Here is a 14,117-nt window from a genome sequence, read left to right as displayed (position 1 = left end):
CATCAGAAATATTCCCTTTGTCTTATTTACCTCCTCTCTACCCTCCATCTTGTTGTTTTTAACATTCCCCATTCTGATGAAGAATTTTCAATAGAAACATTTACTCCATTTTATTTCCTTCGATGCCCAGAGATCTGCTCAGTATTTACAGCATTTTCTGGTTTTAGTTTTGATTTCCTATAGCTAGAGTTTTTTTTTGATATTCAAATTGTCTTTGAATGATGTGGCTTGGCTTGCTAAATCCTAAAGCAGACCAGTGTTATCCCCATTGTTGTGAGGCTGAAGATGTATTTGTCCAGAACAGTGAACTTTCTTTCTTAGAGGACATTACTGAACCAGATGGGGCTTTCTTTTTCAAGTGACAAGTAGGTAGCTTCACGGTCATCATGGCTGACACTAGCTTTTCATTCTCAATTCATTTAATTAACTGAATTTAAATTTCCAGCTGCCAAGGCAGGATTTAAACTCACGTCTCCAGAATATTAGTGGATTAATGGTTTAATAAAAAATCGCCATGCCAACATATCCATCTTCCACAATTTGCCAGTTTTATGTTGTTTACACAGTCAATTTGCAGAGGACTTTCTATGACCTCTGACCCCACCAGAAGGTGCTCCAGTTTCCACCGATTTATCACCCATTATTCTTTACGTGTATTTGTTTGTATCAAACTTATTTTCACATCTACTACTACAGTCACAGTCATTTACTGATAATCAGATAAAAATGTAAATTGTTATATTTGAGTTAAACATTCACTTACTATTAACCAAATTTGCATATTAATCAAATTCTAGGATTGAAATTTAACTACAGTGAGCATTTTATTTATATAAAAACCTAGAAATAGGTAATTGCTTCTTTTCTCAAAGGAGAATGGTCAGTTCCACCACGCCGATTCTAAGTTATAAAATATTACGATATAAAAGTCAGATCGTTTCATCCATTCGGATTGCAGCATCACTAAAGCAAATGTACTTTCCTCATTTCCTGATGTTTTTTCCTGTTTTTGTAAAACCATTCATTTCCTCGGATTCCGTTACTTTCAACAACAGTTGCAGTGAATTCCATGATCAAATCATTCCTTTGAAAATTATTTTAGTTTAGACATTACCTGAAATATTTCTGGATTTATTGCAAATTTGCCTTCAGACCTCATTTTTAAGTCCTCATTTTTAAACCTCACCAACACTTTCCCAAGTTAAAAAGCCACAACTCCTGAACTCTTATCTGCAGAATTGCCAGATACTATCTTTTCAGTTTCTTTCCATTGACTCTACACAGTTTTTGACCAATTATTTCAAGCCATAGTGAATATATTGGGTATGGATTACCCCTAATGGCTCCATCACTTAAGTATACCGATTAAATATGTTGTACCACTTTTAGAAAGTTCTCCTTGAAATGCATTTCAAGACAAGCAACCAAATACATCTTGCTGCAAGCAATTTGATTACAACAACCTCCGGTTTGCAAAAACTGGGGGCCTCGGTGCTACAGTCTTCCCACTGGACAGACCAAGGGGTTTTGACCAGTACAATAACAATACTACATTGAAAGCAAAAGTAGTCTGTGAAAAATTAAACCATATTAATGAAATTGTTGTGCTGGGATTCCAGACCATTAGTGAACAGTTCAAGAACCATGAGGTAATGTTGCAGCACTCAAACCCTGGTTAGACCACACTTGGAATACTGCGTTCAGTTCTGGTTGTTACACGTAGGAAGTCTGAGTAAGCTTTAGAGAGGGTGCAGAGGACATTTACCAGAATGCTGCCCAGACTAGAAAATGGGTCATACGAGAGTGGGTTGAGTGAGCTGAAGCTTTGTTCTTTGGAGCAAAGGAGGATGGTAGAGGTGCACAAGACGATAAGAGCATAGATTGAGCAGAGAACCAGATACTTTTTCCTCAGGCCAGAAATGGCTAATACAAGGAAGCATAATTTTAAAGTGATTGGAGGAATGTATTGGGTGACGTCAGAGACAGTTTTTTTTTTAGAAAACACAGGGAGTGGTGGGTGCACGGAACATCCTGCCAAGTGTGATAGCCAATACATTTAGGGGCATTTAAGAAACCCTTAAGATAGGTGCAAGGATGAGAAGTGCCAGGGTCTGTGACGTTTCTGAATGCGTCCACACTATCCTGAAAAATGAGGGTGAGCAGCCAGAAGTTGTGGTACAGATCAATACCAATGACATATGTAGAAATAGGGAGGAGGTCCTGATTAAAAGGAATGCAGGGAGCTAAGAAGGAAGCTGAGAAGCAGGACTTCAAGGGTAGTAACCTCAGGATTGCTGCCTGTGCCACGTGAAAGTGAGGATAGGAATAGAATGAGTTGCAGACAAATCAGTGGCTGAAGATTTGGAGCAGGGGTGCAGAGATTCAGATTTCTGGATAATTGAGACCTCTTCTGGGCAGGTGGGACCTGTACAAAAGGGACAGGTTGCACTTGAATCCAACATTCTTGCAGGCAGTCTGACAACAGCCATTGGGAGAGGTTTAAACTAACATGGCAGGGGGATGGGAACCAGCATGACAGAGCGGAGGATGAGCCAGCAGGTTTACAACCAGATGATGGGTGTAATACGAATGTCAGAAAGGACAAGCCAGTGATTAGGTACGAATGCAGACAGAGTTAAATTGTACCACACAGGCAAAATTCAAAAAGGTGAATAATGCAGGATTGAAGGTGCTGTATTTATATGCACATAGCATTTGGAATAAGGTGGATGAACTCATGGTGCAATTTGAGATTGGTACGTTTGACATTGTGGGCATCTCTCAGTTGGGGCTGAAAGGCAGCCACAGCTGGGAGCTTAACTCAAATGATATACTTTGTATTGAAAGGACAGGCAAGAAGGCATAGGTAGTGGTGTGGCTCTGTTAGTAAGAGATGGAATTACATCTTTAGGAAGAGGTGACATAGGATCAGAGAATATTGTATCCTTGTGGATAGAGGTAAGAAACTGCAAGGGTGAAAAAAACATTATGAGAATCATATATAGGCCTTCGAATAGTAGCCAACATGTGGAGCTGAGTTTACAAGGGGAGATGGAAAAGGCATATAATAAGGGTAATATCATAACTGTAATAGGGGATTTCAATATGCAAGGGAATGGGAAAATCAGGTTGGTGGTGGATCGCAAGAGGGAATTTGTTGAGTGCTTACAAGATGGGTTTTTTTAGAGCAGCTTGTGTTTCAGCCTACTCAAGGAAAAGCCATCTTAGCTTGGGTGATGTGTAATAACCCAAATGTTAATACGATGCGTAATGTAAAGGAACCCTTTGGAGACAGTGATCATAATGTGATTGAATTCATACTGCAATTTGAGACGTAGAAGTATGTATCAGTATTGCCATGGAATAAAGGGAATTATAGAGGCATGAGAGAGGAGCTTGCCCAGGTGGAACGGAGGAGGATACTGGCAGAACAGAGATGGCTGAAATTTCTGGGAACAGTTCACAAGGCACAGAATAGATATGTCCCACAGAAGAAGTTCTCAAATGGCAAAAATAGGCAACCAAGGCTGACAGGGGAAGCTAAGGGCTGCATAAAAGCCAAAGAAAGGGCATATAAGGTAGCAAAAGTGAGTGGGAAGTTGTTTGCTGGGAAGCTTTTAAAATTCAACAAAAGGCAATTACTACCATTGCTTTTACAAAGGAAAATGTGGTAGGCAAACTCAAAGGTCTGGACCGGATGGACTAAATCCCAGAGTCAGAGATCCAATATCTGCAGAGATAATGGATGAATTGGTCATGATCTTTCAAGAATCTCTTGATTCTGGCATGGTCCCAGGGGATTGGAAGATGCCACTCCAAGCCTTAAGGGAGAAATGCAAAAAAAAGGAAATTATAGGCCAGTTAGCCTAGCCTCAGTGGTTGGGAAAGTGTTGGCGTCTATTATTAAGGATGAGGTTTTGAGGTATTTGGAGACTTATGATAAAATAAGTCAAAGTCAGCATGGTTTCTGTAAAGGGAAACCTTGTCTGCCAAATCTGTCAGAGTTCTTTGAGGAAGTATCAAGCAGGGTGGACAAAGGAGAGGCAGTGGATGTCATTTACTTGCATTTTCAGAAGGCATTTCATAAGGCGCCACATGAGGCTGCTTAACAAGATGAAATCCTATGGCATTACAGGGAAGATACCAGCATGGATAGAGGAGTGGCTGACAGGCAGAAGGCAGTGTGTGGAAATAAAAGGGGCCTTTTCTTGGTTGGCTGCTAATGACTAGTGATGTTCCTCAGGGGTCAGCATTAGGCCGCTACTTTTCACAATGTTTGTCAATGATTTGGATAATGACATCTGTTGAATGACCTGCCACAGACTGTGGTGGAGGTCAAGTCCATGGGCATATTTAAGGTGGAAGTTGATCGTTTCCTGATTGGTCAGGGCATCAAAGGATATGGCAAGAAGGCAGGTATATGGGGTTGATTGGGATCCAGGATCAGCCATGATGGAATGGCAGAGCAGACTCAATGGGCTGAATGGCCTAATTCTGATCCCATGTCATATTGTCTTATGATAGAAAAAAAATGTAGGATTAAGGTCGGCACAAAGGTCCTGTATGGTGCGATAATGTTTTTTGTTCTAACAGATTGAAGGTGGAGTTTGAAAAAGCAGCTCAAACTCGCTGGGAAAATTCTGTAGTCCATTCTGTCATATTAGAAAGCGTAATAGAAGAATGCATTAAAATGGAAGGCTTAGGTGAGCAGTAATTATTAATTAAATAAAGATGATGAAATAGAGTTGTGAAGAGTGTCTTTACTGCCAGGTACTTTGTTTAGGTATTTGGGGATTAGTGGCCTCTTTCTTTGTAAGGAAATTAAATTCGCCAATGGAATTGCAGATTCTGCACAATAGTTGTTTGTCAGATATTGTTTATAGTTTTTCTGTAAGTTCTATTGAGTTTATTTTCCTGCAAATGCCTGCAATAAAAAAGAATTTCAAGGTGGTATATGGTAATATTTATGTACTTTGATAATAAATTTTACATCGACTTTGGATCAGCAGATGGGACACCATACCAGTAGCAGGGAGAGGAGTAGTAATGGACTAGTAATTCTACATATTGGGAATCCAGACAATATTTGCAAATAGGTACATTATCAGTATAGTACCTTTTCCATAATCCTCCAATTTCTACATATATTTTGAATAACTGTTTTAATCTACTTGTATACATAAAAGTTGATGCTCTTATTTAGCGTTTCCATGGTTTGAATGTCTGGGCTGTAGATGGTGACATAAATTTACTTTGATACTAAATTTACTTTGAAGGATATGTAATAACATAACTATTACTAATTACACATTTTTGACAAAACATATAAGCTATACAGTTATGGACAAATTTCATAATACACATAATTGTGAAATTTATTTAGTTCTTTGCAAAATTACATTTAACCCAAAGTACAAACCAGTTGCATTGGTGCCAACACATCTCAAGAGTTGATGGAAAGAACTCACACTTGTCCTAAATAGGGAGGATTGTCATTTAGTGATCACAAAATTAACAAGCTTTCTGTTTTTCAGAATACTTTTCTGTTAATTCAGAACTTACAGGATAAATTTGTGTTTTGGTGCCTTTTCTCCCAATACTGCGTACGAAAGTATTGTTCAGTGCATTAATGATGCAGAGGATTGAAATAAAGGTGTGGTTATTCAACTTTAGTGCCTTGTTTCTCTATTTTTAAGTACTGAACTTGCCTCTTCATTGTTTGCCTGGGTACAGTTCTAGAGATAAGCACCGCCCAAAGCCATTTGAACAAATTTCACCACACTGTCATCACATCTTACCTGGATATCCTTTCATTTGCCACCAAAATTTTTTGATCAGTGTCACTAAAATAACAAGGAGCATCTTTAAAGGAAAAACCACAGATTTATCCAGTATGTAACAGTACACCAAAATGCAGAAGAGCTCAGTGACTCAAACAGTAACATCTTTATTTTGGCCACTTCAGTTATTCAACTCAAAACACTTTACACAGTTGAGTTAGTCCCGTTTTGGAAGGAAAAATGTATTTCATCAAACAATGACTGGTAAATATACAGTACTGTGCCGGTCTAATATAGCTATCTATCTAGGGTGCTTAAGACATTTGCACAGTATGTATTGCACTGTACAGCTGCCACAAAAATAAACAAACTTCATGACTTATGTGAGTGATGGTAAGCTTCATTCTGATATGGGTCTCTATCGTGAACTGAGAGTAGGAAGGGGCCAGGAAAAGTGTAATAGTGTTTGGAAAAAGCAAAGAGAAAGGGGAGGGTGTGGTAAACATCAGAGAGACGTTCTATAATGATAAATAAACCAATTGTTAGGAATCATATTAGCTTGCCTAGTGCCTCAGGGTTGGGTGTGTCTGCACCTGTGCCACCCCCCACCTTCTCTACCACCTGTCTCACATCCCTCTCACAGCACTCTACCTTTACTATTCCTAGCATCCTTTGCTCCTGCCAGATTTACAGATTTGTTCTCTGCTCCCATAGGTATATATATGTACCTAAGATTTTTGCACAGTACCATATTACAGTATGATTACATTATATAACTATAGAAGTGCAAGAGGAGGCGGCAATTTTCTGAGCTACTGACTTCTGATCGTCCTCACTAGAAAGAATTTGTGTTTTATGGTGCAGGTTCAATTCAAGATGGTCATGGGATTTAGATACAATTAACAGAGTTACTTTTCCAGTCCAGAAAAAAAAGTAAAAATCATACCTCCATCTAGACTCCTCGACATTGTGTATCTTTTGCTTGAAGATCGTTCAAAGTAGGGTGCTGGGCGATCAATTAATGCACTGGCTTGCCTTGTCTGAGCCTGTGTACGACCGCTGTAGCGGAACTTGGAACCCATTACAAGAAATCCCTTTGGAGGTGGCTCAGGGGACACAAGTCTAAGAAATAGGTTAATTAATACAGAGAGAAGTTTGGTCAGCTACGAAGGAAAATGGCAGAACACTTCACAGCTGACTATGCACGGCTGTGCGGAGAATACACACTTATATAGCACCTTTAACATGGAAAGCAAACACATTGAAGCACTTCACAGTAGTGCTTAACATAACCAAAAATTTGGATGCTTAGGGGGATCCTAATGGGTTTAAAGAATGTGGAACTGCATAAAATCTTAGAAAATTAATTCCAGAAGGGTGAGTACTGGTGATGTCTCAACACTGGGAAGGTAGAGCATATTGAGTACATGGAAAGGATTTTTGACAATGACTTTAATATTTTACATCCAAAGTATTTAGAAATTAGCAAGAACTAGAAAAGGGGTTCCCAACCTATTTTTTTAAAGGCCAAAGGCCGATACCATTAAGTGGTATGTGGACACCAGGTTGGGAACCCCCTGAACTATAATGTTCTAGTTAAGGCAGAGATGGTACATTAGATAAGAGAACTTAGGAATGATGTGGCAATGTATAGATTGGAAAATGGAAGACAAAATGCAAAATGTTAGGAAAATATTGAGCGTAGAATTGAGAAGATATCTTCAGAATTTATTTAACAGGACAGGTAGTTTTATCTACAACCTTTCAGTACCAGTGTCTAGCATCATCCTAACATGGTAGAATGTAGATCTGGGATAAAGTAACAGCAATAAATCCAAGAAACCTACAAGACTGTATGTTTGGATAGAACAGTAATTATTTCTCAAGAATAAAGAGGAGAAAGGTCACCTTCCAATATAACCGAATGTAACAATTTATTCCAGAACAAGTTTTTAGTGAAAAACCCATGTTTCTTCATTAGCAACTTGACAATGTCCTTCACAGATTGTCTATAACACAACTCATAACTATATTATCTATCATTGTCAGGGTTAACAAAGTACCATTATTAGAAACACTTTTATATCCCAATGTTTTCACCAGACTGAATTTAATTAGAATTCAGACCATTTGAGAAACAGGATAGCTATTCAGTACAGTTATCTACAAGGAAGACCACTTGTACTTATCTCTAGAAACTACAAATAAACACTAGTTTGTATTTCTTGGTTAAGGCTCCATTACTTACACTGTACATCAGTGTTTTTGAATTGCTTTTTCAGAAGTTTTTCACTTTTTGTATTTTTTCTAAAATGATGTGCACCTGCACAAGATTTAATTGTATTTAAAAGCTTAAAAGCACTGTGCCAATGCTCATCATCCATGGATAGATACTAAAACCAACTAACTTCCTTCAGGGAATCGAGCATCTCTACAGCAAGGCAGCATGGATACAGACCATTCAGCCCAATGAGTCCACGGTGACCACAGTGCTCACCCTGCTAATCATAATTTCCTGCATTCAGCCTTGGGGGATCAGAGGTGGAGAGGATCAGCAACGTTAAGTTACTTGGTGCTATCATTTCAGAAGACCTGTTCTGGGTCCAGCACACAACTGCAATTACAAAGAAAGCATGGCACTGTCTCTCTTCCTTAGAAGTTAGTTAACAATCAGTATGGCATCTAAAACTTTGGCAAACTTCTTTTAGATGTGTTATGGAGAGTATATAGACTGGATGCATCACAGCCTGGTTTGGAAAAACCAATGCCCTTGAGTGGAAAATCCTACAAAAATGAGGTGAATATGGCCCAGTCCATCATGAGCATGGGTAGAGACCTACCCCCACTCCTCCACCGAGCGCGTATACGTGAGGCATCGCCACAGGAAAGCAGCATGCATCATCGGGGATCCCCACCACCCAGTTCATGCTCTCTTCTCGCTGCTGCCATCAGAAAGGTGGTACAGGAGCCTCAGGACTCACACCAGCAGGTTCAGGAACAGTTATTACCCTTCAACCATCAGGCTTTTGAAGCAGAGGGGATAAATTCCCTCAATTTCACTTGCCCATCACTGAACTGTTCCCACCATCCTATGGACACACTTTCAAAGACTCTTCATCTCATGTTCTTAATTTGTATTGTTGATTTATTAATTTTTTTTCTCTATTGTATTTGCAGAGTTCATTGTCTTTTGCACACTGGTTGTCTGCCCTGTTGGGTGCAGTCTTCCATTGATTCTATTTTTTTTGCATTTACTGAGTATGCCTACAAGAAAGTGAATCTCAGCTTTATATATGGTGACATACATGTTCTATGATAATCAATTTGCTCCCTCTAAGCCCCACTCCTCCGTGTACTTCCCAAGTGCTTCTGAAATGATATGACTGCACCTGCCTCAACCACTCCTTCGAACATCTCACTCCATATCCTCACCTTCCTCAGTGTGAAGGTGCCCCTCAGGTTCCTTTTAAATCCTTCCCTCTCACCAAAACTCGATGCCCACCCTCCCCACCCCAAGGACTCCACTTCCCAGGGGAAAGGACTGTTAATTTCCACCTTATCTATAAAGGGATCTCTCATTGTCCTACATTCCAAGGAATAAACAACTAGGCTGGCCAAGCTTTCCCTTTACCTCAGGCCCTCTAGTTCTGATAATATCCTCATAAACATTTTCTGCACACTTCCCAGTTTAACCCTACAACAGGGTGGCCAATACTATGCACAGTTCTCAGGGCGGCCTCACCAACAACTAATAGACTGTCATCTGAACCGATGACAGCCCAGTACTCAGTAACGTCTGTTTCATACTTGAAATTAAGTAGACTGGAGTGGAACAGGTGCTTGGGAATCATTGCAGTGAGATTCAAGAGAAAAATTTCCCGAGTGGAGAAGCTGTGAATGCAAATGAAAGCTAGTAAACATCCTTGCTCATGTATCATTTCAAATCTGTGGTTTAGCTCAGTAAAGATTTGCACTGCAATAATCTTGCTAATGCGAGTCAACATTAGTTTTGAGTTATTTGTGTGGGAGAGGTATTTAAATATCAGAATACTTGTATTTAAAATCAAAGCCCGTTTGTGGAATTTGTTCAATGTTCCATTCTCATAGGTTCCTGAAGCAGAGAATCTGCCAAATTAAACTTCACAATGTTCAGCTATAGGATGGTATTAGCCAGCTGCCTTGGTTGCCAGCAAGACATATTTGCTTACTGTGTCCCTACCTGCACTTAACTCAAGCTATAACTGGACTTATGAAGGTGAATTTTGATCGGCTAAGTACTATGTAGCTTATGGCATTCAAGCTAAAAGTTCTACTGTGGCGACCCATTTCCTGGCACATCCGAACCGGCTCACAATTAGATAGCCTATGGGGGTTTGCGAGCACAGAGCTCTGGAGCCTCTGCACCACGGGGGGCAGGTTGAGGGAGGCTTAAAAGTGAGGCTGAGGATTTCGAATAAAGTTTTTTCCTTCGACTGCAGTTACCGACTCCGTGTCGTAATTTTAGCGCTGCATGTAGCACACTGCTACAATTGGTGACCCCGACAGTCCAAACGATTTTTGGACCAGAAATGACTGACGCCGCCTCTGTTCATGCGGTTTTGTTGAAACTGCCAGGTTTCTGGACACAGCGACCGAACCTATGGTTCCAGCAAGCCGAAGCCCAATTCCACGTTCACCAGATCACCTCAGAAGAGACCCACTACTACTACGTGGTGAGCTCCCTCGACCAGGACACAGCGGCCCAAGTCGCGGAGTTCCTACAGTCGCCCCCAGCAGACGGCAAGTACATGGAATTCAAAGCCCTGCTCCTCAGGACTTTCGGACTCTCACAGCGCGAGCGGGCTGCCCATTTACTGCACCTGGATGGCTTGGGCGACAGACCTCCTTCGGCTTTAATGAATGAGATGTTGTCTCTGGCCGACGGACACACACCCTGCCTCATGTTTGAGCAGGCATTCCTGGAGCAGCTGCCCGAGGACATACGCCTGCTGCTGTCCGACGCGGATTTCAGTGACCCCCGGAAGGTGGCAGCCCGGGCGGACTTGCTGTGGAATGCCAAAAAGGTGAGCGGGGCGTCCATCGCACAGATCTCCCAGCCACGCTCCCAGCAGCAAACCAGTCCAGGCCCGGCCGCAGAGCCCACCAACCCCCGGCCCAATGAACACTGGTGCTTCTACCACCAGCGGTGGGGCGCAGAAGCCCGCCATTGTTGCCCGCCCTGCAAGTTCCCGGGAAACGCCAGGGCCAGCCGCCGCTGATGGCTACGGCGGCTGGCCATCGGGATAGCCTCCTGTATGTGTGGGATAGCAGGTCGGGACGCCGGTTTTTGGTCGACACTGGTGCCGAGATCAGCGATTTACCTCCAACGAGTTACAACACCCGCAGCAGGGCACCGGGGCCCCCCCTGAGGGCCGTGAATGGCAGCACAGAAAGGACCTATGGCACCCGTCAGGTGCAGCTACAGTTCGGCTCCAGCCAGTTCACGTGGGACTTCACACTGGCTGCCGTAGCCCAATCGTCTCTGGCTGCGGATTTTTTGCGGGCTCACAGCCTACTGGTCGACCTGCCCAGGAAGAGACTGGTACATGCCGAGACCTTTCAGACGTTCTCCCTGGGTGCAGCCCAGTTGCCAGCCCCTCACCTCGGCTCCATCACGCTGTCCGACAACGACTTCACCAGGGTCCTGGCAGATTTCCCATCGGTTCTGGCACCGCAGTTCACAGCGACCATGCCCCGACACGGCGTACAGCACCACATCCCGACCCAGGGACCACCCCTCCACGCCCGCGCTCGGCGGCTTCCCCCGGACAAGCTCCGACTGGCGAAGGAGGAGTTCCAGAGGATGGAGAAATTGGGGATCATCCGGCGGTCCGACAACCCATGGGCCTCCCCCCTGCACATGGTGCCCAAAGCGACGGGAGGCTGGAGACCGTGCGGCGACTACCGCAGGCTGAACGAGGCTACCACACCGGACCGCTACCCTATGCCGCACATTCAGGACTTTGCAGCAAACCTGCACGGCGCACGGATCTTCTCCAAGGTAGACCTCGTCCGAGGGTACCATCAAATCCCGATGCATCCTGACGAAGTCCCCAAAACGGCTCTCATCACCCCGTTTGGCCTTTTCAAGTTCCTCTGCATGCCGTTCGACCTAAAGAATGCCGCAAAGACGTTTCAGCGGTTAATGGACGCGGTGGGACGGGACCTGGACTTCGCGTTCATCTATTTGGATGACATCCTCATAGCCAGCAGCAGTCGTCAGGAGCATCTGTCCCACCTCCGTCAACTCTGCGCCCGACTGAGTGAGTACGGTCTTACAATCAACCCTGCCAAATGCCAGTTCGGACTCGATACCATTGACTTCCTGGGCCACAGGATTACTAAAGACGGGGCAACCCCTCTGCCCGCTAAGGTAGATGCGGTCCGCCACTTTCCCCAACCCACCACGATCAAAGGCCTTCAGGAATTCGTAGGTATGGTCAATTTCTACCACCGCTTCCTCCCTTCAGCTGCCCGGATCATGCGCCCCCTGTTCGCCCTGATGTCGGGTCCAAGCAAGGACATTACCTGGGACGAGGAGTCCGCCACCGCTTTCGTTCAAACGAAGAAAGCTTTGGCGAACGCCGCAATGCTAGTACATCCCAGAATGGACGCCCCTACCGCCCTCACAGTGGATGCATCTAACACGGCAGTCAGTGGGGTGCTGGAGCAACTCATCGAGGGTCGCTGGCAACCCCTGGCGTTTTTCAGCAAACACCTGCGGCCACCCTAGCTCAAGTACAGTGCTTTTGACCGGGAACTGTTGGCGCTCTACCTGGCAATCCGGCATTTCAGGTACTTCCTAGAAGGTCGGCCCTTCACCGCGTTCACGGACCACAAACTGCTTACCTTTGCGTTTACGAAAGTGTCCGACCCCTGGTCGTCCCGCCAGCAACGCCATCTGTCTTACATCTCTGAATACACGACGGATGTCCGGCACGTCTCGGGTAAGGACAATGTCGTGGCGGATGCGCTCTCTCGCCCTACCGTTCATGCCCTTTCCCAAGGGGTAGACTTTGAGGCACTGGCAGAGGCACAGCAGGCAGATGAGGAGATTCCGAGTTACAGAACCGCAGTCTCTGGTTTGCAGCTCCAGGACCTCCCCGTAGGCCCGGGTGAAAGGACCCTACTCTGTGACGTTGCCACCGGCCAGCCCCGTCCCGTCGTCCCGACAGCCTGGCGTCGCCGTGTTTTCGACTCCATTCATAACTTGGCGCATCCCTCCATCCGGACGACTGTCCGGATGGTTTCCAGCAGGTTCGTTTGGCACGGACTCCGCAAACAGGTCAGTGAATGGACCAAAACGTGCATGCACTGCCAGACAGCCAAGGTGCAGCGGCACACCAAAGCCCCACTGCAGCAATTCCATACCACCCACCGGCGTTTCGACCACATTCATGTGGATATCGTGGGCCTCCTGCCAGTGTCGCGTGGAGCGTGGCACCTCCTGACTATCGTGGACCGGTTCACAAGATGGCCAGAGGCGGTCCCGCTCACCGACACCACCTCCAAATCTTGTGCCCGAGCCCTGATCACCACCTGGATATCTCGCTTTGGTGTACCGGCCCACATTACCTCCGACAGAGGCGCCCAGTTCACCTCCAGCCTGTGGTCAGCTATGGCCAGCCTTCTGGGGACTCAGCTGCACCATACAACTGCCTACCACCCACAGTCGAACAGGCTAGTGGAGCGTTTCCACCGTCACCTGAAGTCGGCCTCATGGCCCGCCTGCGAGGAGCCAACTGGGCGGACGAGCTTCCCTGGGTCCTACTCGGCATCCACACAGCGCCCAAGGACGACCTGCACGCCTCGTCGGCCGAGTTGGTATACGGCGCGCCCCTGGTCGTCCCCGGGGAGTCCCTACCAGCCCCACGGGAGCAAGAGGAAGATCCCGCAGCAGTCCTGGGCAAACTACGCGAGAAGCTCGGTAACCTGGCCCCCATACCCACTTCACAGCACGGGCGGAACCCGACCTGCAGAACTGTAAGTTTGTGTTTGTACGAAGGGGCGGGCATCGGCCACCGCTGCAGTGGCCATACGAGGGGCTGTTTATGGTGCTCCGGAACAACGGGTCCACATTCGTGCTGGACATTGGGGGGAAGAGGAGGTTTTCACGGTGGACCGCCTCAAACCGGCCCACGTGGACCTGGCACAACCGGCCGAGTTTCCAGCACCTCGGCGCAGAGGCCGACCTCCCAAGCAGGTTCCGGCCCAGACTGTGGACATTGGGGGGTGTATCGCCGGTTCTGGGGGGGGGGTTATGCGGCGACCCATTTCCTGGCACATCCGAACCGGCTC

General features: G+C 45.3%; 1 protein-coding gene across 12 annotated transcripts in view; it reads right to left on the bottom strand.

The window, feature by feature from the left end:
• LOC132399867 (band 4.1-like protein 1) overlaps window positions 1–14,117 on the bottom strand; it is a 290,816-nt gene that overhangs the window by 30,951 nt on the left and 245,748 nt on the right. For all 12 annotated transcript variants that reach the window (XM_059980728.1, XM_059980721.1, XM_059980718.1 and 9 more), the window contains one exon: window positions 6,727–6,902. In XM_059980728.1, coding sequence (XP_059836711.1) covers window positions 6,727–6,902 — 176 coding nt within the window. The remainder of the gene's footprint in view (window positions 1–6,726; window positions 6,903–14,117) is intronic.

This window comes from Hypanus sabinus, chromosome 9, assembly GCF_030144855.1.
Source record: "Hypanus sabinus isolate sHypSab1 chromosome 9, sHypSab1.hap1, whole genome shotgun sequence".
Taxonomy (NCBI): Eukaryota; Metazoa; Chordata; class Chondrichthyes; order Myliobatiformes; family Dasyatidae; genus Hypanus; species Hypanus sabinus.
The sequence above is the reverse complement of the archived record's forward strand: the minus strand, read 5'-3'. Positions and strand labels throughout refer to the sequence as shown.